The following is a 27,986-nucleotide window of genomic DNA, read 5'->3' as shown; positions in this document are numbered from 1 at the left end:
GAGATAGGATTTGATTTCATACCTTCAAGAATCAGCCCATCTTCCTCCTGTCTCTGATTCAATCATAATTCCCTGCATTTGCACAGGAAAGGGGATTACTCTAGTCTGAATCCATCCCTGCAGCTTCTGAACTGGGTGGGGAAACAGAAGGGAAATGTCTGTGCTGGTAAGACATTATTTTCTAATCCTTTCTATTCATAGCATCAGAGCTTAAAGGAGCAGGATTTCCGGTGCAGCTGTTCCATTTCTTCAAACCAAACAGCACACACAGTTCACGGTATTTAAGAAAACAGAGCTCTGTTTGTAACCTATTAGAGGTGTCTCGCAGAGGCCATATAAGCAGGGTCCCCTAGTCTCTGATGCCATGGTAAAGGGTGCATAATCCTGCCTTTACAACTGAATAGGGGCAGGGAGGACCCAGAGGAATCTAGGATCTAGGAGGTGGACCAAACAAGATTTTACAGTCTCTTCATGAAAACCTCTCTTGCCATGGTTTGATTCAGCAGCCAGAAGGAAAGAATTACTATGCCTTGGCCCCTTCTCTCTCTGCTGCTCGAGATCAGGCTGGTGTTTTGAATTGTTGCTGCAGTGAGGTGCCCCCCTCTCTGTGATTCAAAGCACCAGTGAGGACCTGAGCAGCATCCGACAAAGATACCTAAGACAGCAGTCTGGGGAATAGGGGAAAGTGAGGAGAATCTAGGTTTGTGGACTGTGGCAGTGAGGAGGGCACGGGAGAATCAGAGAGGAAAAACTAGTGGGAGCTGGGTATTGGTTGGAGAATGAGGAGGATTAGCTGGAAGTGAGAGTGATTAACTTGGAGGGGGGAGAGAAGGAGGTGTTTGAGGAACCACAGGGGATCAGGTTCAGGTTTCTTTTATACTGTTAAGGGTATATACCATCATAGCGGTTTACAACATTAATAACAGGAGACCCATAATAAGAAGGGAACTACAATATACATATAGGACAGTCAGAAAGGTATAGAGTGGGATGGGAGAAGAAAGAACACAGAGGGATTATTTCAGAAACAGGAATAAAGAAACATAGCTAGGCAGGGGAAGAGGAGCTGGGGGATGGGTTGGAAAGTGAGAAGTAAATGGAGAATACAACTAGGATAAGCTTATGGGTCTGAAGGGGCAGAGCTTCCCAAACTGGGAGTCTTGACCCCCAAATGATTCTTCATAGGTTCATCATTATTCTGCACCGCTAGAGGGTCAAAACAATTTTATTTGGCCGCTGTCATGGGGACATGGCCACAAAAAGATTGACAAACACTGGGTTTGGGGGGGGGGGGAAGAGCAATTCAGTTTTAAGAGGGACTGGCTAGGGGCATGTATGTGTGTGAGAGAGAAGAGATTTACAGAGCTAATGGCTGTTGGGCTTTGAGGGGTGAGTAAAGAGGGCAGAGATCCTCTTCTTCCTGTGTCTTTTCTCCACGTCTCCGGTTCTCATTCCACTCTCCTTCCCCTTGTAGTAGTGTGGCTCAGAGCTGGTTACAGGACCTCATAGAAATGTGACACACACACACACACACAGGTTGCAGGTAAAAGTCAAAATTACTTTATTTATGTACACCCAAAAGGCTGTAATCATCTCTCTAACATCACAGACTTAGTCCTTTTAAATAGAGACTCTTTATCTCTCTCTTAATTATTATTGTTACATTTGTACTCCACGCTTTCCCACTCATGGCAGGCTCAATGCAGCTTACATGGGGCAATGGAGGGTTAAGTGACTTGCCCAGAGTCACAAGGAGATGCCTGTGCCAGGAATCGAACTCAGTTCCCTCAGGACCAAAGTCCACCACCCTAACCACTAGGCCACTCCTCCACTTAATATAGTGTGGCCATACTCTTCATGGGACTGGCTCCTAGCCAGGCCTAAACACTGTGGCAAAAATGCCATCTCAGGTCACACATCAAATTTAGTAGTAGAAAGACAAGCAGACCAGCAGTCTGGAAAGATGTGCAGTTTTATTAAAACAATCACCTGACATGGTCACATTTTGTCCATAGGCTGCATCAGTGGTAGAAAGTAATATACAAAGAATTAAAATCATACAAATCATAAAAATTAACTTTAAAATTGAAAATTAAAAAACATAAAGAGGTATGTTTACTAAGGCACGTTAGCGTTTTCAGTGCACCTTTAAAGTTAAGGCGCGTTAAACGCTAACGTGCCAATACATTCCTATATGCGCGTTATCATTTAAAGCGCGTTAAAAATGCTAACGCATCTATAGCATGCCTCTGTTTACAAAGTGAATGGGCTGTGTCGGCAGTACCGTACCGCCAGCCTAAACCAAACAGATATATAATCATACTTAATGAGACAGTGATAACTATTGGAGCAAAGAATAAGTGAGAGTGTAAAAGCCACCAAAGTGGATCCACATATTTGAAGTTGTTTTACAGCAGTGAAACCAACTCTTAAAAGGAAATCATCAGTTTAGTGCACAGCATGTATTTCAACCACAATAGTGACAGTGTGCCATAATAAAAGCATAAAGAGAAGCACTGAAAGGAAGCACATACAGGACATGTAGTGCTGCATCGATTCCAACATTCATTTCTCAATTTTTATGTTTTAAAAAAAGATCATTTTTTTTGCAGGTTTTAGCATTTTTGGAATTGAGTCAAAAAGATTTATATATCATTGATTCTCTCATTTAAGCAGTCTTTTGATCTTTTTTTCAGCCTTTTTAAACAGGCTTTTACAGGTACTTTACTGTTAAACAAGGAAGTCTATTATTTATTTATTTTATTTCTTAACATTCGTATCCCACATTTTCCCACCTATTTGCAGGCTCAATGTGGCTTACATAGTACTGGAGAGGCGTTTGCAGACTCCGGTGAACAAATATAAAGTAATGTTGTGGTAAGATAAAGTTCATGTAGCACAGCCACATTAGGGAATCGTACAACGGAAGAGTTGAGTGATGTCCATTATGTACTCTAGTTTGGTTGTGTTGCAGAGCTCAGGCATTTAAGTTGGATCGGTAGGGTATGCCTTTTGAAACAGGTTAGTCTTTAGTGATTTCCGGAAGTTTAGGTGGTCGTACGTCGTTTTCAAGGCTTTTGGTAATGCGTTACACAGTTGTGTGCTTATGTAGGAAAAACTAGATGCGTAAGTTGATTTGTATTTAAGACCTTTGCAGCTTGGGTAGTGCAGGTTTAGAAATGTTCGTGTTGATTTGGATAGGTTTCTGGTTGGTAAGTCAATCAGGTCTGTCATGTATTCAGGGGCTTCACCTCCTTGCTGCTAAAAGCAACCTCATTGTTAGCTGACCTGTGACTCAAGAGGAAATAAATACAGCTTTAGTAAAACGGAAGCAGATTCAGTTTGGCCCCCTTTTACAGAGCTGTGCTAATGGCTGCCACACGGCAATGCCGACACAGCCCATTCAAAGTGAATGGGGCTGTGTCAGCATTACCACACCGACAGCCAAAGGGGGCCTTTGTTAACATGGTGAAATTGCTGTTGCTCTAAGGAAAGAGATGCTGCACTGTGAGTACCTTATATTTTTATTTTTGCAGTTTAATTGTTTTTTATTTCACTATTTTTTATTGCATTTCTTAGGCTGTTGGATTTGCTTTTAACTGTTAGGGGAAAGTCTGTTCTTTTCCCCAATAGGTATGTGATCCATTTTAGTGGCACAAATGAATTGTGATCCATTTTAGTGGCACAAATGAATTTTATACACTTCAGGAATATTAAGTATTGCCATACTGGGAAAGACCAAAGGTCCATCAACCCCAGCATCCTGTTTCCAACAGTGGCCAATCAAGGTCACAAATACCTGGCAAGATCCCAAAAAAGTGCAAAACATTTTATACCGCTTATCCCCAAAAATAGTGGATTTTCCTCAACTCCAATTTAATAATGGTCTATGGATTTTTCCGTAAGGAAGCCGTCCAAACCTTTTTTTAAACTCTGCTAAGCTAACCACCTTTACCACATTCTCTGGCAACGAATTCCAGAGTTGAATTACACGTTGAGCGAAGAAAATTTTCCCAATTCATTTTAATTTACTACTTTGTATCTTCATCGCATGCCCCCTGGGAGGGAGAGAGGGGGGCCTGGAGCTCGGATTGAGGTGGAGGGGGAACGAGGGAGGGGCACAGGGGAGGGGGAGAGGACGGGGACGGGGGGAGGGGGGAATGCACCACCTGTAGAAAAAAAATTTCAGCACCCTCAATCATTTTGAAAAGTTGGCTCCTATGCATGACGTAGTTATAATTCGGGTTCCTCTTCCCCACATGCATCACGTTGCACTTGCTCACATTAAATGTCATCTGCCAGGTGCTCTCCTATCCTGGCAGTCTTCTGTCCATGTGTCATTAACTTCTGGAGGCTGACCTGACTACTTAATTCCAACCCTAGGGGAACACTTAAGCTGTGGCTACTTCTGTTCCTTGCCACTCTATGAGACCTCTTCACTTGGGCCTCTCTGAATTGTTCTGCTATAGGGCATTTAACTCCTTCTCTGTGTGAACCCTGCCACCTGTTGTAAGGTGGTTCAACTTCAGCTTCTATGAGGAAGTGATCCTGTGGAAATCCAGCCATGTTCCACCCCTCCCTCACACCCCCATACAGGAAATTTCCACCTTGTGTTGATAGTTAAGGTCCCTTCTTTGCACCCCGAAAGCCTACTAAATAAATTATACAGACACACAGTTGGAAAACTGCTTTACTCTTATAAGGGGAAATGTGCACATTAATATGAAAAAGTTGTAGAAGTATGCATTTGTGTTCTAGTATTGCCTCTGAATTTCAAAAACACTGTCACAAAAATCTGCTCCTGAGCTGCCATGAGAAATTGGGAGCTGTGCATATCTTACACAGACAGTATAAAGAGGCTGAAAGGTGAGTGGCTGAATGCATCCTGTTTGCTGTTTCAGGCATCAGTCACATTCAGTGACGTTGCTGCTTATTTCCGGGAAATGGAGTGGGACATTCTAGAAAAATGGCAGAAGGAGCTGTACAAGAAGGTCATCAAGGAGATTCACAGCTTCCTGTTGTCACAAGGTAAAGGTGCCTTTTCTCTCATTTAGTACCTGTAGACTCTCTGTATCATCCATTTTTTGAGGGCTGGAAAAAATCCCAGTTGCCAGATTGCCTGCACACCTAAAACTAGGGAGATGACATAATTCCCAGTTCAAAAGGAACTGTTGCAACTGCTTAGGGCTTGAGCCCGGTCAAAATGGTCATAGTGGCTGTCACTGTTGGCCTGAATCCAGGGAGAAAGGCTGCTGGACAGAGAGATCAGGAGGAGGGGCAGAAAGGGCAGACAAAAACTGAAGGGAGATGAAAGGCAAAAATTAAATAATATAGAAAAAAAGGCACCACAAAAGTTTGACAAAACAAGAACATTTGCAAATTAAGTAAATTAAATTAAAAAAAGAAGAAAACTATGGATCAAACAAAATTAAAACAAAACTGTTCCACCTCTTAAAAAATGTTGCCTGGGGCCCTCTATTTCTGTTCTTGCATCCTAAGGTTGCCCCCTGGCTCCATGCTCTGAGAAACGGGTGAATCCAGTGCTAGTTTTACCCCTTTGTATGCAAAATATCTCAGGGCACATTTTCCCATTGATTTCCCTCAGAAAATCAGAGCTGTAAATCCCAGCATGCACTGGGTTAAAGCCAGCACTGGAGTGGCCTGTCCCAAACAGTGTGGCATCAGGTGGCAACCTTCTTTATTTTGAATTTAATGACTCTTTTATAAATAACAATTGGAGGTGGGGGTACAGAGCTCAGTCTTGAAGCCCTTTATTTCCCTCAATCTGAGTCTTCTGCAAGTCATTTAACCTTCCAGTAGCAGTGTAGGGAGCCCTGTAATATAAAGCTTGCACATGTTAAACTAGACACTTAATGCAATAGCAGTTGGGAGGTTTTTCTTTAAGAGCTATAGTGAGATACAGGAGGGATGATTTATTTCTCCGATTCCCACCTCAGAACCACAACTTCTGTGTAAGCGCTTGATGTGCTAACCCTGTATTCTCCAAAGACAAGCAGGCTGATATTCTCACAAGTGGGTGACGCCACGTCGGCCCCGGAGGATTTTAAAGCAAAATCTAAAAATCTCTTCTACGGCGTTCCGTCGCGCGAGCGAACGCACTGCGCATGTGCGCACACCTCTTCCCGCTCGCCGTGCGGACACGCCCCTCAGTTTTTCTTTTTCCGCGTCTGAGGAGACACGGAGTTTGTTAGTGCTTCGTGTTTTCTTCAGGTCCTCGGAGTAAAATCTCTTTTTTATTTTTTTATTTTACCCTTTTTGGGTGTTCTTTATTTTTTCATTTGATCCTTTCATGGCAGGCTCATTGTGGCTTATATATACAGGTACTTTTTTGTACCTGGGGCAAGGAAAAGTTAAGTAGTTGCCAGAGTCACAAGGGGCTGTGCCTGAAAGGAAAACAAAGCATTTAAGCTTCTCTTTTCTTATAAAAATGCTGGCATATTGTTATCTGTGGGCTCTCTCTCGCCAGCAAACTAAACAAGCCCACATTTTTAGGATCCATTTATTAAAACTTTACAAATGGCTTTCCAGAGCTGTGAGAACCTGCTCCAGCACACCACTGTCTTTAAGCCCCACAAGTGTGAAGGTGTATGTCACAGGAAAAACCAGGAACCTAAGCAGGTGCATCCCTGGTCAGCCACTGCATGGGCAACCTGGTGACACAATATCAGTGGTGTAACCTTTGAAGTGAGTCTCCACCCGCCTCGGCGCCTCCTGCTCTGCAGGTCATTCGGGCGCATCGGAGGATGTGTCTTGGGCCGGATCATCTCCCTGTGAAGCGCAAGTAGTGTCTCAAAGAAACGAGACGTATTCTACTCTGCCAGGGATGCCCAAAGGAGATCATTCTGGAGTCCGACAGAGACCGATGCACGCTGGGTATAGTTATGCATCGAATAGGTCTCCACCTGCCTCGGCGCCTCCTGCTTGGCAGGTCATTCGGGCGCATCGGCGGATGTGTCTTGGGCCGGATCATCTCCCTGTGAAGCGCAAGTAGTGTCTCAAAGAACCGAGACGTATTCTACTCTGCCAGGGATGCCCAAAGGAGATGCCCAGAGCTTTGCTCCCTCGGTTATGGAGGTATCCGGGCTTCAGACATCAGTCGGTGCCGAGAGCGTTGCTCCCTCTGTTATGGAGGTATCCTGGCATTGGACGTCGATGCACCGGTACATCGGTACCAGGTGTCATCGGTGCCGTGGATACCATCGGTGCCAGGTGTCATGGGTACCGTCGGTACCGAGGAGTATCGATACCAGGAACATTGGTACCATGGTCAGTGTCATGGGTCCCGTCGGTACCAGGTATCATCGGTACCATGGGTCCCGTCGGCACCGGGTATCATCGGTACCATGGGTGCCGTCGATGCCGAGTGTCATCGGTGCCATGGGTGCTGTCGGTACCGGGTATCATCGGTGCCATGAGTGCCGTCGGTACCGAGTATCATCGGTGCCATGGGTACTGTCGGTACCGAATATCATCGGTGCGTCGGTACCGAGGAGTATCGATACCAACTACATTGGTACCATGGTCGGTGTCATGGGTCCCGTCGGTACCGGGTATCATCGGTACCATGGGTCCCGTCGGCACCGGGTATCATCGGTACCATGGGTGCCGTCGATGCTGAGTGTCATCGGTGCCATGGGTGCTGTCGGTACCGGGAGTCATGGGCACCATCGGCACCAGGTATCATGGGCACCATCGACTATCAGTACCAGGTATCATCGCCCATCGGTACCGAGTATCATGACTGCCATCGGTACCATAGTATCAGGTATCGTCGGTACCGTGGATACATGGGTATCAGGTATCATGGATGCCGTCGGCACATGAGTACCATCGATACCAGATATCATGACCAGGTACCATCGGTGCCATGGGTGCCGTTGGTACCAGGTGTCATGAGCACCGTCGGTGCCATGTGTACCATCGGTACCGTCGGTGCTGTTGGTGCCGGATATCATGGGTACCATTGGTACCACATGTCATGGCTACCATCGGTACCAGGTATCATGGGTACCATCGATACCAGATACCATGACTATCATCGGTACCAAGTACCATGGGTACCATTGGTACCGGGGTCCATCGGTACCATGTGTATCATCGGTACCGTCGGTGCCATGGTCTAGCAGTCTGGTTTCGATTCCCTTGCATTTCCAGACTTTGTCCTTGGCTTCGGGACCATGGGTACCATTGGATGCCATGGGTGCTACCGCCTCCTGCGGCATCTGGCTTTTCACCTGGTCTCCTTCACCGATGCTGCCTCTGGTATGGGTGTTCGCACCCTACTGGAGCAACTTCTCGACCCATAGTAGCCTCCATATCGGACGCGTTTGGATCTGAGCTGCTCTGTTTGAGTAGTTAGTTCAGTTCAATGATGGTCATCTGACATTACAGTGGAGATTGTGAATCCCAATGCCCAGATGCTAGAGGTCCTGGACTACTATCTTCACCTGAGTCTTCTGCACTCAGAACAGATAGGAGTTCTAAGAACTTATTTCGGCGCCCCCGGGGCCAGAGCATACATCCTTAGCCTCTTTTGGAGAATGGCGTACCAGGCTGGCATGATCGCATCCCAAATCAAGTCTTGTCAGATCTTTACGAGCATACCCACCGGAGTAGGCTAAACCTTTTCACCAAGTGGTCAGGTAGCACACGGTGTGTCGCAGGTTCCTGTCCAAGGGCATTTTCGACACTTGTAATGTAACACCTAGATTTCTGCTCTAGGTACAGTGATGCGCAGACTCTCATGACTGTGTGCCTCTCTCCTGGAGGAGGAGACTCAGCAGAAAACTGTAGATATGCTCTGCATACACTTCCTCATCTTGGAAGTTCTTTAGAGAGAGGAGTAGTTTTCCTTGTGCCTTAAGGGGTCGTACCTATACTCCTACTTCTCGACAGCCGGTTCGGGCTATGCCTCAGCACGCTCGTTCTAGTCAGCGGCGTGCACCTAATCAGGCCCCTGCACCTATTCCCCAGGAAACAGAGGGGTTTTTGACTGGCTCCAATTCAGTATAGCCACTAAAAAAAAAAAAAAAAAAAAAATGTCCGTACCGGCCATTCTGCCTGTCGGGGGGGAAGTTTACATTTCTCCACCAAAGGTGACTTCTTTTATCCTCCAACCGGTGGGGTTTTTCAACTAGTCCGGTTAGGATACATTCTCAATCTGGAATCAAACCCTCCACATTGTTCATTGGAAGCTTAATCCTTTAGCTTCCATCAAAAGTGAGTACTTGCAGAGGAACTCTCTGCTTTTCTCAGCGCCAATGCAGTCGAGCCCGTTCCACCAGGGCAAGAAGGGTTGAGATTCTATTCCAGGTCTTTCTTTGTGGGTTGCGTCCCATCATAGACATAAGGGGCCTAAACAGATTTGGTTCAGGATGCTTTCCCTGGGCATCCTTCTTCCCATACTTCAGGAAAACGATTGGTTATGCTCTCTGGATTTACAGGATACTTATACTCTCTTTGCATCCAGAGTATGTTTTTTTCCTAGTGCCTGGCTGTTGTTGCAGCGTATCTTCATGGACTGGGAGTGCATGTGTTCCCTTAACACGATGATTGCCCGTCTCAACAGATTACAGCACAGTACATATTGAGACTTCTAGACACATGGCTTCCGCAGTTCATGTAACTCCCATGGCACTTTTGCACATGACATCCGCTCAGTGCATCCTAGCTTCCCAGTGGTATCAAGTTTAGGGTATCTAGAGGATGTAACCCGACTGTTCGCCAGTCTTCGGTATTCCCCTCAGAGGTAGTTAATTCTCTCTATTTTGATTCTGAGGCATCTTACTCAGTCAAAAGCTGCTGACGAAGGTTGCATCCCTCCTGGCTATCCAACCAAATTATTTTAATTCAACAAACAATCGGGTTGTGATGTACTCGATAACAAAGGAGTACTGGATCTTGCCCTCTGAGTTAGGATGCCATGCAGATGTAGCGGTGAGCCCGCAATGCGGCATGTTTTCTCCAAGCCACTTATCTAATTGGCGTAAACAGCAGTCTGGCCGACAGGCTGAGCAGGATAATGCTACAGTTGAGCATGCCTATAGTTCGAAAGACCCCTCAGTGGATCTTTTGCTACTTAGTCCAATCGCAAAGTCCCTCAGTTCTGTTCCAGGCTGCAGGTTCACAGCAGGCTACCATCGGATGCCTTTCTCCTTCTTTGGGAGACAGGTTTTCCGTATGCGTATCCTCCCATACATCTGGTGGAAAAGACTTTGCTGTTTCTCAAGCAAGATTGTGGAGCCATGATTCTGATTGCTCTTTTCTAGCTGCGTCAGATAGGATTCCCTCTTCTTCTGGAGTTGGAATGTTTTCCAGCTCTCATTACGCAGAACGAGGGGGCACTTCTACATCCCAACCTCCAATCTCTGGCTCACACGGTCTGGATGTTGAGAGTGGGGTTTCGTTGAGTTTTCCAGAGTGTCTCCCGACTCTTGCTTGCTTTCAGAAAAGATTTCACAAAGAGGTGTTATTCTTTTTCATGGAAGAGGTTTGCCGTCTAGTGTGACAGCAAGGCCCTAGATCCTGCATCTTGTCTTATACAGACCTTGCTTGAGTTCTTTCTACACCTATCTGAGTCTGGTCTCAAGACCAACTCTGTCAGTATTCATCTTCGTGCAATAAGAGCTTATCATCAACGTGTGAAAGGTCAGCCTTTAGCTGTCCACTTCACGAGAGGTTTATTTCTCCCCCAATATTGAGAAAATTCCTTGTATGTGTCTAAGGGAGATTATTTCTGTTGGGCTTAGCACCCACAATAATTTTGACAGTTGGCTCTTATGCTTCGGTCAGAGTTCCTATCACTCCTTATCCAGTATCTTGGGGTCCCAATGTCGTTTTCATCCAGCTGCTGCAAGCTCAATTCGGGCCACTGGATTCCTGCCATCTGAAGTATTGGACCTGGAAGGTCGTTTTCCTTAGTGGCTGTTCCTTCAACTCGTAAGGTCGGTGAGCTTCGGTCTCTAGTAGCTCAAGCGCCTTACCTTACTTCTCATCTTAACAGAGTATTTCTCCACATGCAGACAAAGTTCTTACTGGCGCTGGTATCGGAGTACCATCTGCTCCAGTCAGTTGTCTTGCCAACATTCTTTCTCCCTCATCTTACAAGCCCTGGCGAAAGCAAGCTCCGCACTTTTTGCGTGGAGCAGACGAGCTCCCTCGGACGGTCCGCCCAGTTGTTTATTTCTTTTAATGCCAGTTGCTGTCGGAAACCGCATAATTTCTTCTTGGCTAGCAGAGTGCGTCTCCTTCATTTTTGTCCAAGCTGGACTGACTCTAGAAGGCCATGTCACGGCTCACAAAATTAGAGCCATGGCTGAGTCGGTGGCTCATCTAAGATCAGTCACTATTGAAGAGATCTGCAAAGCTGCGGCGTGGTCATCAGTCCACACATTCACATCTTACTACTGCCTTCAGCAATAGCCGACTCGTCAGTCGGTTTGGGCAGTCGGGGCTGCAGAACTTCTTTGGGGTTTAGAATCCAACTCCAACCCTCCTAAGCCCATTTTTGTTCTGTTCCAGGCTACACTCATTTAGATGTTTCTTCTTTTCAGGTCAATTTTATTCTGGCCTCGCCATTGCGAGACTCAATTGACCACTGTTTGTTGTGTTGTGTAAGCCTGGAAGCTAGGGATACCCCACTTGTGAGAATATCAGCCTGCTTGTCTTTGGAGAAAGAGTAGTTACTTACCTGTAACAGGTGTTCTCCGAAGACAGCAGGCTGCATATTCTCACAAACCCTCCCACCTTCCCCTTTTGGAGTTGTCTCCTCCATCTTTTGGATTTAACTGAGGGGCGTGTCCGCACGGCGAGCGGGAAGAGGTGTGCGCACATGCGCAGTGCGTTCGCTCGCGCGACGGAACGCCGTAGAAGAGATTTTTAGATTTTGCTTTAAAATCCTCCGGGGCCGACGTGGCGTCACCCACTTGTGAGAATATGCAGCCTGCTGTCTTCGGAGAACACCTGTTACAGGTAAGTAACTACTCTTTACATAATTTATTGGATTTTGGATAATTATACTTAGGGTTTCTAATTTTTAGTTATAATCCGAAAACCCCAATAACCATCTCAATTGGGAAACAGAGATTTCTAGTTATAACTGAACCCACCCCCCCCCCCCAAAAAAAAAAAAAAAATCTGTCCTTGTAGCTAGATGATGTCATCAGTGTGAGCCACTGCCACTGGAGTCCCTTTCAAAAGCCGGAAGCATGTATGTTTGCTGCTGCCACTTTTTGCTGCTTCATCTGGCTCTTCTGCCAGCAATGGAGGATTTGAAATGTGAGAACATGCACAGTTCCCAACCCCTTCCTGATTCCCTTGGTGCCGGCAGAAGAGCTGGATGAAGCAGCACAGGGAAAGAAGAACTAAGACACAAGCCTCTGCTGTTCTGTTGAAGTTAGGAGGAAGTGCTGGATCTGGGACAGGGGAGGGGGGCTGGGGCTTAGAGAAGGGGAGGAGTGGGGCTGGAAAATTGTGGTTTGGGTTCATTGAATGGAATCCACCTAAAAAACCCCACAAAATATTTTTTCTTCTTCTTGTAAATACACCAATAAACCCCTGTTTTTCTGACCATTGGAAAGTACCTAATTATCTCAAAAATAAACCAGTGAAATTCCAAACGATCAGAATCCCTAATTAATACTATCCAACACATAGCACTTTTAGGCGGTAAATAGATTCCACAGGTCGTATCTTACCTTTCATCCTCTCACTGACCAGGATAACAGTTATCTTTATTGTATATCCTGAAAATGAGATTTCTGTATTGGATGTGCCTAACAAGATGCTGGGACACCTGCTCTCTCGTAGGGCACTTGGTTGCAAAGAAGATTGACACATTTAGCCTCCACCTAGGAGGGTTATGAACAGAAGTGATGTGTGCCTGGAAGCTTCCTATAACTAATCTTAACTTTAGTACTGTTTATATAGGTCTAAAGCTGTGAATCACACAAAGAGTATATAGGGCTGCTGACACAATTACCTCACCCCAGGTAGAGGGCAGGCAGTGAGAGGACAATGGAAAATATGAAAAGGTAGCACTCTGTGATTTAGTTTAGATGTAACAAACATCCCCCCAACTATCCTTTTTTTATTTTCGAAGGAGAAGGCCGGCCATCTTCCGACACAAATCGGGAGATGGCCGGCCTTCTCCTAAACCCGGCCAAATCGGTATAATCGAAAGCCAAATAGAGAAGGAGAAAGAATTATTGTGCAGATACACAGCTGCATGCTGTTTCTGGAAATATTCTGGATCAGAGGTTACAATTATCTCAGGAGGAACAGAAGGAACAGAGGAAAAGAAGACCAGTTGGCCAGTCTGGACTATTCAGATATTCCTGTTCATATCCAGCTTGTTGCCAAGCTAACTGGCACCCAGACAGTCTGGAAACAGTTCCCTTAGGATGACACAGCCAGCTAGCAAGCCAGGATCCTGTCAGATGTATCATGTGGCCTCAAAGAAGCAGCAATGACCACTGCAGTCACTGTATGGTGTGGCTGATAACCCACCCCTTCAGAAGGCATGCTGGTGAACCCAGTCTTTACTGACTTGGGCACTCCCTCTCTTAAACACCATTGTCAGTGGCTTTAAATGTCAGCCCTAGAGATGTAACCCTTGTAGGATCATTCCTTATCCAGTCAGTTTTTTATTATTTCTCCTTAATTTCTCTGCTCCTCCCACCCCCGGGGTTAATGAGCATATAGAATCCTCTATTTAATTCAAACACCCAGTGGTGTAAGCTCAAGTGAGGGGCTCCCCAAAAGTTAAATAAGGGAGAACATGACAGCTGAAAAGAAAAACAAGTGATGGCCACATTCCTCCACCGCTGTGCAGCGAAGTATGTTCCATTGCCAGGCCAAAGCCTCGTGATATCAGCATTGAAACCACGTGGTTGTAATTGTCAAAACCTTGACCCAACAGTAGGAGGGCGTATTTTTCTTAAAGACTGCACACTATGGGTTATATTATTTAAGTAGCGCCTAAAAATTGGCACTTAAAATTTAACACAATTAGCGCAATTCTATAAAGAGTATTCATCCTTTACAGAATCACGCTTAGTCATAAGCTGCGCAGCTTGGCCATATTCTAAATTGACACACAAAACATTTGGGAATGCCCCCAGAAACACCCCTATCCACACCCCCAAATATATACGCGCATTAGGATTTACGCGCACATTGTTATACGATATGTGAGTAAATCCTAATTATTGCCAATTAGTGCTGATAATTGGTTGTTATCACCAATTATCAGCGCTGATTGGCTCGTATGTGTAAAGAGGCTGTACTCTTCTTAAAAGAGTGTGCACTTTGTAGCAATAGTGCAAGCATGTGTGCACGCTCTCGCATGTGTGCATTGTTGGTAAATAGTGCACACTCTTTAAGAAGAGTATAGCCTCTTTGAATATAGTGCACAGTCTATAAGAAGAGTGCCACCTCTTTCCCATAGGAAGCCCTCTTTATACATAGTGCGCACTTTTGATGACATTCATTCCAGAATGGAAAAAAAACCTGAGAAAAAGTGACATGAAATGCTTTGGCTGCCCATTCCTAGTTCCTGTCACTGTCACTTTTAATGTGACAGCTGAAAGGAGTATTGGTGCCATCCATCCTTCTGCACCTCCCTCCTGGTGCAATGTCAGAGACCCCAAATGACCCTCAGCTTCCTCCTCAGGTCTTTGCCACCAGTCTTCTTTCTCAGGGGAATACTTTCATCCAGATACACTCTATGTACTCGCCTCCAGTGCTCCATTAGAACAGGAAACCTCCAGGGTTTCTATAAGAAAGAGTTTAAAATGTAATGATGCTGTTTTTATTGGCAGGTTATTCAATTCTAAATCCTGATGTCATATTCAAGATTAAAAGGGAAGATGAGAAATATTTAACTCAACGGTATGAGTGGGAGAGAAAAGAAAGCATTAACGACCCCTCCATTAGTAAGTAAATGTTTTTTGGATTTCAGGGACTTTCCATTTTCATATCACCAGATATGGGCTGTTCCCTCTAGATGGAACCATAAATTTAGTGTAGTTAAGTGCCTTTCTTTAGCTTTCTGGAATGCATCATCTCTACTACATTCTGCTACCAAAAGACCTCGTATCAATCAGTGACATAGCTCGGTTTGGGCCGGGGTGAACACAGGCTCACCCAGTTTTGGCTCGGGGCCACCCAGTGACGGCAGCACACTCTCCCCTCCTCCGCTGGCAACCCGGTATCTGCCCTGATCTCTGAATCTCCCCTCCCTGGTGTACCTCGGAGGCAACCACAACGATTCATTTTCACTGTCTGCCTCAGCCCAGCAGGCTTCTTTCTGCCACGTGTTGCTCTTGCTGACATCACTTCTGTTTCCTTACTGGCCTACAGGGGGAATTGCCAGTTCATAGGTGGGGGATTGGGGAGAGAGGGAGAGATGTTGGATGGGGGGGGGAAGCGAAGGAGCTGAGAGGAAGGTTTAAAAAAAACCCTATTTTATATATCTACCAGGGAGGGGAGGGACATGGAAGGGCCTATCCACATTAATTCTGGAGGACCCACCCAAAACAGGTCTAACTATGCCACTGGTATCAATAGTAAATGTACTTGTGCTTTTCTGTATTGACTATTGAAAATTCATATAGGACTGCCTCAGAGAATTTAGCAAAAAGGCAGTGCAAAATGAATGTATTATTTCAAGGAGAGGGGAAGAAGGGGAATGAGACCCCATGTTACCAGCATTAAAAAGCCTAGACTGACTTCCGTGAAATTCAGGTCTCAGTTTAAGATGTTACTGTTAACATGTAGAGCCTCTCATGCTTTTTGAGGGACAGATTGGTAAGGAATGCAGCTTTTTAGTCTGTCCTCGTTAAAGCACTAGGACGTGACCATCCTTTTGTGCTGCACTAGATTTATGGAACAAGATCTCTAAAGATGCTTAGCTGCACACAGATTTATTGGGCATCAGAAAACTAGTCAGGAATGAGTTGTTCCTGCAGCTTGTGGATGCTGTTGAATGTTGTTGTTGTTTTTTTTTTTTTGCTTTTGAGAGGTGATTTTATCATAGACTGTATGAATTTATATGTCATTATTTGAAGCATTTTAATTTTGTTAGTCATGTTTATTTTGTTCCCAATATGGGGTGAATTCTATATATGGCATGAAAAAAGTGCTATTCTATAAGCCGTGCTTATAGTTACTCACGGTTTATAGAATAGTGCTTATTTATTTATTGGGATTTTTGCCCGGGGCTCATGCTTAACTTAGGCGCAGCCATTTGCAGCAACTGAAACATGATGCATATAGATGCATCTAAATTAGGCGTGTATCTCTGTTATTCTAGAACAACGTGAGTAAATGCTAGGAACGTTCCCATTCCGTTCATGACCCTCCCATTTCAGCACCCCCTTTTTTTTTTACTCGCACTTAAGTTTAGACACGGAACCCATACCTAAATTTACATGTGTAAGTTCCAATTAAATCTAATTAGTGCCAACAATCGCTTGTTAAAATGCCAATTATTGGCACTAATTGGCTCGTTATTCAACTAAATTATATGTGCGGTTTTTGGTGACTTTTATAGAATTGGGAGTATGTGTGTTACTTGCTTATTAGGAGCATTTTATAAAAACATTTACTATTCTAGTTTTGCTTTGAGCTGCTTTTAAGCTTAGGGCTCTGTTTACTAACACGCGTCTAACATTAACGCGCATTAAACGCTAAAGTCACCCATATATTCCTATGGGTGTCTTTAACGTTTAGCACACGTTAATGTTTAACGCTCGTTAAAAACGCTAATGCGCCTTAGTAAACAGGGGCCTTAGGGTTTTTTTGTTCTCACTAATTTACAATTAAAATTGAAAAAGTGGATCATAAATTAAAAAAAAAAAAGTTTTGGACCCTAAAATTTGTTTCCAAATGTGTTATTGGCAGGTTGTCAGTGAATCATGATAAACATTTTTTGTCATGACAGACCATCCAGTTGTAACATCGGTGTTCTCACTGAGCCTTAAACAACAACAAGAACTACTGTTCATGGATCCTCATGAATCAAAGAAGATTGAACAGGTTCATCCTCCTGTAACAAGCAAGTACAAAATTCATCCGGGCACCTTTACTTTCTGTTAAAATATAAACTCTCTGGGCAAGTCTCTTTCAATTGAAGGGAGGCTCTGGAGTGAGGGTTCATAGGACAAAGGTGAAAGGGGAGAGATTCAGAAGTAACCTAAAAAAAATACTTCTTCACAGAATACAAATGAAGATAAAAACATGGAGGAAGGGAAGGAGAGGACAAAGAAAGCTGCGTATGGTCAGCATACAAATGATTGGAAAAGCCAAAAGAAGAAAGAGCAGGTACCACAGGAGGAAGTATGAAGAGGGAAAAGAAGAGCAGCTCATTCTATGCTAACAGTGAGACTGCCACCTTTTGGCACACGTGAATACATAGTAACATAGTAGATGACGGCAGAAAAAGACCTGCACGATCCATCCAGTCTGCCCAACAAGACAACTCATGTGTGCTACTTTTGTGTATACCCTACTTTGATTTGTACCTGTGCTCTTCAGGGCACAGACCGTATAAGTCTGCCCAGCACTAGCCCTGCCTCCCAACCACCAGCCCCGCCTCCCAACCACCGGCTCTGGCACAGACCGTATAAGTCCGCCCAGCACTATCCCCGCCTCCAACCACCGGCTCTGGCACAGACCGTATAAGTCTGCCCAGCGCAATCCCTGCCTCCCAACCTCCAGTCCCGCCTCCCACCACTGGCTCTGGCACAGACCGTATAAGTCTGCCCTGCACTATCCCCGCCTCCTAACCTCCAGCCCCGCCTCCCACTACCGGCTCTGCTATCCAATCTCGGTTAAGCTCCTGAGGATCCTTTCCTTCTGAACAGGATTCCTTTATGTTTATCCCACGCATGTTTGAATTCCGTTACCGTATTCCTCTCCACCACCTCCCGCGGGAGGGCATTCCAAGCATCCACCACTCTCTCCATGAAGAAATACTTCCTGACACTTTTCTTGAGTCTGCCCCCCTTCAATCTCATTTCATGTCCTCTCGTTCTACCGCCTTCGTATCTCCGGAAAAGGTTCGTTTGCGGATTAATTCCTTTCAAATATTTGAACGTCTGTATCATATCACCCCTGTTTCTCCTTTCCTCCAGGGTATACATGTTCAGGTCAGCAAGTCTCTCCTCATACGTCTTGTTACGCAAATCCCATACCATTCTCGTAGCTTTTCTTTGCACCGCTTTGATTCTTTTTACATCCTTAGCAAGATACGACCTCCAAAACTGAACACAATACTCTAGATGGGGCCTCACCAACGACTTATACAAGGGCATCAACACTTCCTTTCTTCTGCTGGTCACACCTCTCTCTATACTAGAGAGTTGCACGGGGACAGAAATCTTACCCATCCCCACCCGTCCCCGCTGGAATCTTACCCGTCCCCACCCATCCCCACTGGAATCTTACCCATCCCCACCCATCCCCGCAAAAATTTAAACCATCCCAACCCGTCCCCACCCGTCCCCGCAAGAATCTAACCCATCCCCACCCGTCCCCGTAAGAATTTAATAGTACATAAAAGAAAGTTCCAGTCAGCTCCCTCAGTCTCTCTCTGGATTTGAGCCACAGCACTGTAGGCAAGGAAGGAACGGAAGTTGGAACTTGGAACACTCTGGTGCGCACATGTAAGATTTGTCTCTGATTCACTGGCATTGTGTGCTGAGAGGTCGCCACATGCACGCACCAGTAGGTCAGGTGACATCTGATTCTCGTGCCTGTGTCAGAGCTGAGGTCTGTGCACCAGCCTGGGAGCAAAGAGGATTAATAGTAACAAAGTAAGTGACAGCAAATAGACCTGAACGGTCCATCCACTCTGCTAATAGTCACACTCATGATCAATTCATCATTAAATCAACGAGTGTGATATTATATACTTGATTATGGTCTTTCTTTCGTGTTTCTGGAACAAAGACCACAGAAGTCTATCTGGCCCCATCCTTATGTTCCAACTGCTGGAGTTGCCATCGAAGCCCACTCATTTGTGGGACACAGACCGTAAAAGTCTGTCCAGCACTGTCCTCATGTTCCAGCCACTGAAGTTGCTGTCTAAGCCCTTTCCAGCCCATCCTACACCAGATTGCCATGTATGAGACACAGACCATACAAGTCTGCCAGGTATCAGCCCTAGTTCATCACTGCCAGAGTCGCCATCTAAGCGTCACTTGACACATCCACACACATGCAGCCATTTAAGGTTAGCTTTTATATAACTTCCATTTTCTAATTAGAGATCCTCTGTGTTCATCCCAAGCCTTTTTGAATTCCGTCATCATTTGTGACTCTACCACCTCCTTAATGGAAAACTTTCCACATTTATGCTGTTAAAGCAAGGAAGAAGAGGAGGAAGAGACAGCACTCAAAGAAATTGGTATTCGGTAGATGAGAGGCTGTTGCAGGTGGAGCTTACAATTCCACGGGAAGCCCACAGAATTGGTTCCATCCCCGCGGGAACCCCGCAGGAACTGACTCCGTCCCCGCGGGAACCCCGCAGAACAGCTTCCGTCCCCGCGGGAACCCCGCAGGAACTGCCTCCGTCCCTGCGGGAATCCCGCGGGTTCCGCGGGATTCCCGCGGGGACGGAAGCCGTGCAGCTCTCTACTCTATACAGCCCAACAACCTTCTAGATACAGCCACCGCCTTGTCACACTGTTTCGTCGCCTTCAAATCCTCAGATACTATCACCCCAAGGTCCCTCTCCCCGTCCGAACCTATCAGACTTTCGCCACCTAACACATACGTCTCCCGTGGATTTCTATTCCCTAAGTGCATCACTTTGCATTTCTTCACATTGAATTTTAATTGCCAGACCTTAGACAATTGTTCTAGCTTCTTGAAATCCTTTTTCATGTTTTCCACTCCCTCCGGGGTGTCCACTGTGTTACTGATCTTAGTATCATCCGCAAATAGGCAAACTTTACCTTCTAACCCTTCGGCAAGGTCACTCACAAATATATTGAACAGAATCGGCCCCAGCACCGATCCTTGAGGCACTCCACTACTCACCTTTCCCTCCTCCGAGCTAACTCCATTCACCCCCACCCTCTGGCGTCTGTCCGTCAACCAGTTCCTAATCCAGTTCACCACTTTAGGTCCTATCTTCAGCCCATCCAGTTTATTTAAAAGCCTCCTGTGGGGAACCGTGTCAAAAGCTTTGCTGAAATCTAAGTAGATTACGTCCATAGCTCGTCCCTGATTCAATTCTCCTGTCACCCAATCAAAAAACTCAATGAGATTCGTTTGGCACGATTTCCCTTTGGTAAAACCATGTTGTCTCGGATCTTGCAACTTATTGGCTTCCAGGAAATTCACTATCCTTTCCTTCAGCATCACTTCCATTACTTTTCCAATAACCGAAGTGAGGCTTACCGGCCTGTAGTTTCCAGCTACTTCCCTATCACCACTTTTGTGAAGAGGGACCACCTCCGCCATTCTCCAATCCCTCGGAACCTCTCCCGTCTCCAAGGATTTATTAAACAAATCTTTAAGAGGACCCGCCAGAACCTCTCTGAGCTCCCTTAATATCCTGGGGTGGATCCCGTCCGGTTCCATGGCTTTGTGCACCTTTAGCTTTCCAAGTTGTTCATACACACTCTCTTCTGTAAATGATGCTGTATCCACTCCATTTTCATTTGTACTTTTTCCAGTCCATCGCGGTCCTGCTCCAGGATTTTCTTCTGTGAAAACAGAACAAAAGTATCTATTTAGCAAATTTGCTTTTTCTTCATCACTATCTACATAGCGGTTCGCAGTATCTTTTAGTCTCACAATTCCCATTTTAGTCATTCTCCTTTCACTAATATACCTGAAGAAAATTTTGTCGCCCCTCCTTACATTTCTAGCCATTAGTTCTTCCGCTTGCGCTTTCGCCAGACGTATCTCTCTCTTGGCTTCTTTCAGTTTCCTCCGGTATTCCTTCCCGTGTTCCTGTTCTTGAGTTTTTGTGTATTTCTGGAACGCCAACTCTTTAGCCTTTATTTTCTCAGCCACTTGTTTGGAGAACCATATCGGTTTCCTTTTTCTCTTGCTTTTATTTACTTTCCTTACATAAAGGTTCGTGGCCCTATTTATAGTTTCTTTCAGCCTGGACCACTGTATTTTTGTCTTTTAGCAGGTTCTTATCTTAGTATGTGATTTTAAGTAGTGCTTTCCACCCTCTCCGATTTTCTAGTTTTAGACCAAGGTGGTGAAATGGCTTGTGTACAACGCCTGAGTATATATCCTTGTTTTACAATCTCCTTGGTATCTGTTCAGGTGATGCATAAATATATATGCGTTTTATTTATTTAGGGCCTCTTTTACTAAGGTGCGCTAATATTTAGGGCATGCTAAACGTTAGAGACGTCCATAGGAATATATGGATCTCTCTAACGTTTAGCGCACCCTAAATATTAGCATGTGCTGAAAACGCTAGCGCGCCTTAGTAAAAAGATGTCCTCGTTATTCATTCATTTACACATTTTGGGCCTTACTTTATAAAGATTGTACTCCTAAAATTTATGCTTCTAAATTTATTCTTTTAAATTACGAGCATACTCTATGATCCAGTATAGATTATGCTCCTAATTTAGGAGCATAAATTATGCTCCTAAAGTAGGAGCATAAATTTAGGAGCATCACTTTTATAGAATAAGGCCCTTTATACTCATTTTGGATTAATTTGCTGTACATGTTGTGGTATTTTAGTATTAATATCTTATTATTTCTGACATATTTATGTTTTTATTTGTATTGCTCGTTGTCTATTTAGCATTATTTATTACTGTTTACTGGTATGTTTTTTGTTTTATTTGTTATTAGTTATCTTAGCACCTGTGTGGGCGAAACAGAGCCAGTGTTGGGCTCTTTTTTACTTATAGACCTCAGAAAAATATTTATCAAGGGACTTTTTTATTGTGTAATCTGCTCCTTTCGCACCGCTGATTTGGATCATTTTCCCTGCTGTTTTCCTGTACAGGGTTACTCCAGATGCCTAGTGGTGGAGTTTGAAGTCTTTGTGAATACTCGTGAGGGTGTCTGGCCATGATTGAAGGTTAGAGGGTTAGCTTTATTCAAATTCTGATTAGTCTAGTATACTTTGGATTCTGTTTGTCCATGTTAAGGGACAGGCGCAAAGAGCTCAGCCCTTTAGAGAAATGACAGTAGAATTTTTTTGGCGGGTGATTATGCATTTGAAAGAGACAGTTTTGTCTGGGATGATAGCTGTGTGACAAAATGGATCTTGACTTGAAATTGGACTCAACTGTGAAGAGCATTTCAGAGGTTGAAAAAGAGAGTTTCTGGGATATGGGACGTGTCTTCAAGGAAGGACAATACAGTCTTTTTACACTGAACAGTAAATTTAGAAAATGGAGTCAAAAATAAGAATTAAGACTGATTACACTTCTCAAATTTGACTCTGTTGACCCCTGTGATTTGTTTATTATTTTTACAAGTTATTAAGCAACCTGAAGGGGCCGTTCTCTCTATACATCTACCAACATTTGCTTATTTCTGATCTGATGAAGAAGGGCAACCTTCGAAAGCTAATAAAGAAATGTATTAAGTTATGTCTAATAAAAAAAGGTATCAACTTATTTTCTTTTCCATGTTTTATTTTGTTTTATTTCTATTGATTACCTTTAAAAGTGGACTAATACGGCTACCACACCTCTCTAATTAAATTCTGGAATTCATTGCCAGAGAATGTGGTTAAAGCAGTTAGCTTAGCAGGGTTTAAAAAAGGGTTGGAAAATTTCCTAAAAGGAAAGTCTATAAGCCTTTATTAAGATGGGAAAATCCACAGCTTATTTCTAGGAACTTGATTGGAAACAGGATACTGGGCTTGATGGAACTTCTGCCCGTCCCGATATGGCAAATCTTATGTTCTTATGCTGCTAATATTACATTGGTGATCAAGGCAAAGTGAAGATCTCATCCTTCAGACTTATTCCTAGGCAGATTTTGCCCTTATGACGATGTCATTTGGGGGGGTCTGTCTACACCAAATTTTCAAGGTGTGTAATTGAAGCCAAGAGGAATTGATCATGGATATATTTTTCCAAATCCAATTATTCCACAAAGTCATATGCACAATTATTGTCCTCTAATAACATTTTTGTTCTGTGTGTAGTCCAGTACAAATGTTAATGACTTGTCAGGAGGTTCCTAAGAATCATGGCAGGTATAATTCTGGGGGGTGCTAGGGATGGGTAGCCCCAACATTTTCATTTTGTTTCATTGCCTGTGTCATTTTCAGCATTGTTTCTTTTGTCTTGGTTAGTCTTTTATTTCCATTTTGAGGAAGAGTGCACCCTCTTTTAGAAATAGTTAACACTTTCAGAAAGAATGAGCACGTTTTCCCGATAGTGTGTGCATTCAAACAGTGTGCATTATTATCAGAAAACAAAAGGACACAAAGGAGGAAATTCTATAAATGGCGCTCAAGATTCAGCCCCAGAAAAAATAGGCACGAACCCCCAGATTTTATATATGGCGCTTAGATTCCATGCGGAGATACGTGTGTAACTTAATTGGAAGAACAAGGTAATCAGCATATTTAACAGGACTCAATCAGTAATGAGCACTATTTGGCAATAATTACAATTTATGTGTGGCAATCTCTAAGGGTATTCTATAAAGAACTGCACCTAAATTGCAAAGTGTGCAGTTCAAAATAAACTCACGTAGCTTAAAAGGGGCGTGTTTATGGGCATTTCGTGGGCGTTCCAGAATTTCAGTCCATAATTACAGAATACAGGTCAGTGCGCCTAAATCTACATGCATGGATTTACACTAGGTTTTTATTTGGCGTAAATGGGCGCGCGTAGATCTAGGTTCTACGGTATCGACTAAGCGTATTCTATACGCTGCACCTACCGCTAGGTCACTGGGTGGCGTTAAGGGCTCAGGCAGTAAGTAGCCGCGCACTACTATTAATTCTAGTGCATGGCCATTTACTTCCCCCATTAGAAAAAGCCTTTTTTTCCCCAGCCGCGGTACAAAATGGCCCAGCGCACACCAAAAATACATGCCGACAGTACCGCAGGCCACTTTTTATAGCGGCTTAGTAAAAGGACCCCTAGTAAAGTTAGGCACCATGCCTTATAGAAGAGTACACAGCCGGATGTGCGGGCAGATTTTAACGAGTGCCTTTTAAATTTGGTAATTGATTGTTAACACCCAATTATTGAAGGGTAAGGGTTCATTACTTAATTAATTTGCGCACTCAAACTTAGGCACCATATATAGAATCTGTGGAAAATGTTTTGTTTTTCATGCTTGTTTTCATTTAATGGCATACAGCGACATGGGATATGTTGTTGATGTGTGACCATCTCTGGGAAATGGTGACTAAAGTAGCAGATCCAAAATGTTACATATGGCCGATGAGCCCATAAGCAGTCTGAAAAAGTTACATGTTTGACCTTCTGTAACTTTTTCGGGGGGGGGGGCGGGGGGATGGGGTTTGGACAAATTGTTTGCTCCAACAGAATTCATTTTGTTTCTGGTGACTTTCCCAGAGATGGTCACATCATTGCAAACAGTAGCCCATGCCTACTGATAATACTTCTGAGGTCTCACCAGAGATTATATATTCTGGAGATCACGCCTTCAAAAGGATGGAGTCAGTCCAGAGTGGGGCTACTAAAATGGTCATATTGGACAGGCTTAAATAAATCAATATGCATACTTTTGAAGAAAGGCAAGAAAGGAGATATGGTATCTCCATGGTAAAAATACACAGGAGGCAAGTCTCTTTCACTTGAAAGGAAGCTCTGGAATGAGGGGTTGTAGTATGAAGAGGAAAGAAATAGACTTGGGAGTAATCTAAGGAAATATTTATATACAGAAAGGATGATGGATATGTGGAATAGCCTCCATGTGGAAGTGGTGGAGACGAGGACTGCATCTAGATTCAAGAAAGCATAGAAGTAGCACAGAGGATCTCTGAGGGAGGGGAAAGGATTGTAGAGCCGTTGGAGTTGATATGGATAGGCAATCTGAATCAGTTGTATGGTCTTTATCTATCATCATTTTCTACATTTCTGTATTCTATTATATCCATTTTTTTTTCATCTGGCAGGCTTCCCCGATGTCAAGCCTGACATTTTAATCCGATTTAGGCAAGAAGAATTCAGGACTGAGCCCCAAGCATCTGAGGAAAGAGGAAACATGCCCATCACAGGCACATGTGAGGCATTACGTGAAGCAGGTGATGTAGTATCGATTAGCAATTAGATGATCCAGATGTTTCTTATAAGAAAGATGCCAACTACTGTCCGGGCCCCCAACTTATTTTGGTTCCATTATTTCTCTTTTTTTCATTTAGCTTCAGGCCTCATTTTGTTTCTACTTTTAATTTTTTTCCTCTCATTTCCCCTCTCTCTTTTTCCCTTATTCTCTATAGCATTACTCTCTCTCTCTTCCTCTTCCTAAAAGCACCTCCTTGTCTCCCTTCTCCAATTTTTAAATTCCTCCCTTCTGTAATATATTTTCCTCTTTTTGTCCTTTTTTTATCCTCTTTGCTCCTGCTTTTCAATTTTTCCTTGCCTCGTTCCCTTAGTTTTCCTTTATCACTTTGTGTGTTTCTCTCATTCTTCCCTTCTCAACATCTAATTTCTTAATCCTTTTTTCATCTTTCTCACTTCATCTGCTTCAGTGCTGCTTTAGCCTTTAGTCTGTGCGCCATGATGCCTTGGCAGCAAGAGAGAGGCAGAATGCCTATTCCCCCCCCTCCCCCTTCCACCAGAAGCAAGATTACCTTCACTGCTTGCTTTAAGAGAGAGGCAGGGGGACTTAGGGAAGATAACAAGGTGATCCCTCACAGCAGAAGCAGGGATGCACAATGTAATAGATGGGAAAATGTGGGGTACAAATGCAACAAACTATCCTCTCCCCCCCCCCCCCCCCCCCCCCCGCCACACACACCTGAAATCCTCAGCAGTAGTGAAGATGATGATTCCACACTAAAGGGCATATTTTACAGCAGTTTTTATGGTCATGGTATTATGGGAAACTAGGTCACCTGACTGCAGGAGTTCATTTTTACAGCAATACTACCAAGAACTCTCTCTGAGATTTGTATCTTTTTTTCATTGGTTCATCTTTTCTTGATACTCTCATTCTTGGTTCCTTTAAATATTGTTTGCTTTTATATTGCAGCCTTATTGCTAGACTTGTGTGTGTGATATACAAGGCTGTTTGATTCCTGTATCAATATTCTGCCATACTGTTCATTTCTTTTTATATTTCTAAAAACAATAAAAATTATTTGAACTTTTAAAAAATCCTTGCGCCTAAAATTGGGCACGGATTCCAACGCCAAATACTATTCTGTAAACAGCGCTGTTTAAAGAATAGCGCTTAGCATTCATTTTTTTCAGCACCATATGCATAATCTAGCTCTTAACACACTTTGAGGCCTTTTCACTAAGCCACGTAGGTGCCTACACGCACCCAACATGCATCAGTTTGGAGTTACCGTCCATCTACTTTGTGGCACGTGTGGTCATTTCATTTTTGACGCACATCTGCTACGCGTGCTAGAAAATATATTTTATTTTGTGGCGTGCGGCAAAAATCAGGCGGTAACTCTGACTTGACGCATGTAGGTGATTACCGCATGGTTAACGCGGGACACCTTACTGCTAAGTCAATGGCTGGCTGTAAGGTCTCAGTCCCAAAATGGACGTATGGCAATTTTTATTTTAATGCACGTCCATTTTCGGCAAAAATGTTTTAAAAAGTCTTTTTTACAGGCACGCTGAAATGGATCTGCGCGTGCCCAAAACGCGCCTACACTAGCACAGCCCATTTTTCAGCGCACTTTAGTAAAAGGACCCCTCTCTCGGCATCTAAGTTTAAGTGTCTTGAAGTTAGGTGCCAAGAGAGTGTCTTTTTGAGAATTACCCCCTTACTGTTTTATGTCATGTGGAATATTAGCCAAGCAAAACCTTTAAAGAATCATATGGGGTCAATGTCCTGATATTTGTCTCTCTCCAAAGCTATAAAATTAATGAGTTTGCTCTCATTTTTTTTCCAGTAGATGGCGTGTTCAGGAACAAAGGAGAAATGGAGAAAATGGGAGACAGGCAGCAAAGTGGAGAATGGGAGTACAGAAACTGGGACAAAAAGAGCCCAGATTCTTGTGAGAGAGATGTTAGAAGAGCAACACCACCCAACGTAGAAGACAGAACTCAAGAAGGAGAGAGAACAAGCACATGGCCTGAACAAGACAGAAATTCCCAGCACTGCTCAAATCTGGTACAAACTCAGAGACCCAAAGAAGGAGAGAGATTGTTTCAAAGCACTGATACTGTGGAAAGCTACACCACCCATTCACAGTTTATTGAGCAACTAGAAATGATTGAGTGGGGGAATAAATTCATTAAAATGCCAAGTCGCAGATTGATCCAACAGTACGATAAAAAGGAGAAGCAATTTACTTGTACTGAAAAAGAGGGAAAAAACCACAAGGAAACAAACCTTATATTGCATAGTAAATTTGGCAAGCAGAAGAGCTTATTACAATGTTCCCAGTGTGAAAAAAGTGTTGCTTGCAAAGCTGAGCTTGAAAGGCATGTAAGAATTCACACAGGAGAGAGACCCTTTCAATGTAGTGACTGTGATAAAAAGTTTACTCTGAAATCAAACCTAACAGCACATAAAAAGCTTCACAGTGGAACCGAGCCTTTTAAATGTAGTGAATGTGAAAAATGTTTTAGATACAGGTCACAGCTTAAGATTCATCAAATATATCACACAGGAGAGAAATTATTTCAGTATTCTGATTGTGAGAAAAATGTTGGTCTGAACTCAAATCTTAGGACACATAAAAGGCTTCAAACAGGAAAGAAATTGCTCCCGAAAGAGAAATTTCTACAGTGCTCTCAATGTGAACAACAAGTTACATGTAGAGCTGAGCTTGAAAGGCATATAAGAATTCA

The 27,986-nt window shown here is 43.8% G+C and overlaps 1 protein-coding gene and 1 long non-coding RNA gene across 2 annotated transcripts in view; one reads left to right on the top strand and one right to left on the bottom strand.

Annotated features, from left to right (window-relative positions):
• The window catches only part of LOC115467148, a 33,422-nt gene extending 33,326 nt beyond the window's left edge, over positions 1-96 (bottom strand). Inside the window, exon 1 of the long non-coding RNA XR_003941650.1 lies at positions 23-96. This is a non-coding gene — a long non-coding RNA (uncharacterized LOC115467148). The remainder of the gene's footprint in view (positions 1-22) is intronic.
• LOC115467147 (zinc finger protein 2-like) lies at positions 84-27,943 on the top strand. The gene is given in 6 exon segments (XM_030198869.1): positions 84-166; positions 4,902-5,028; positions 14,841-14,954; positions 25,124-25,252; positions 27,083-27,753; positions 27,755-27,943. Coding segments are annotated over 6 exon segments (1,152 nt in total). The 5' UTR covers positions 84-154; the 3' UTR covers positions 27,854-27,943.
• The last annotated feature ends 43 nt before the right edge of the window (positions 27,944-27,986 follow it).

The sequence above is a fragment of the Microcaecilia unicolor genome, chromosome 3 (genome assembly GCF_901765095.1).
Source record: "Microcaecilia unicolor chromosome 3, aMicUni1.1, whole genome shotgun sequence".
In the NCBI taxonomy this organism is placed as follows: Eukaryota; Metazoa; Chordata; class Amphibia; order Gymnophiona; family Siphonopidae; genus Microcaecilia; species Microcaecilia unicolor.
The sequence above is the reverse complement of the archived record's forward strand: the minus strand, read 5'-3'. Positions and strand labels throughout refer to the sequence as shown.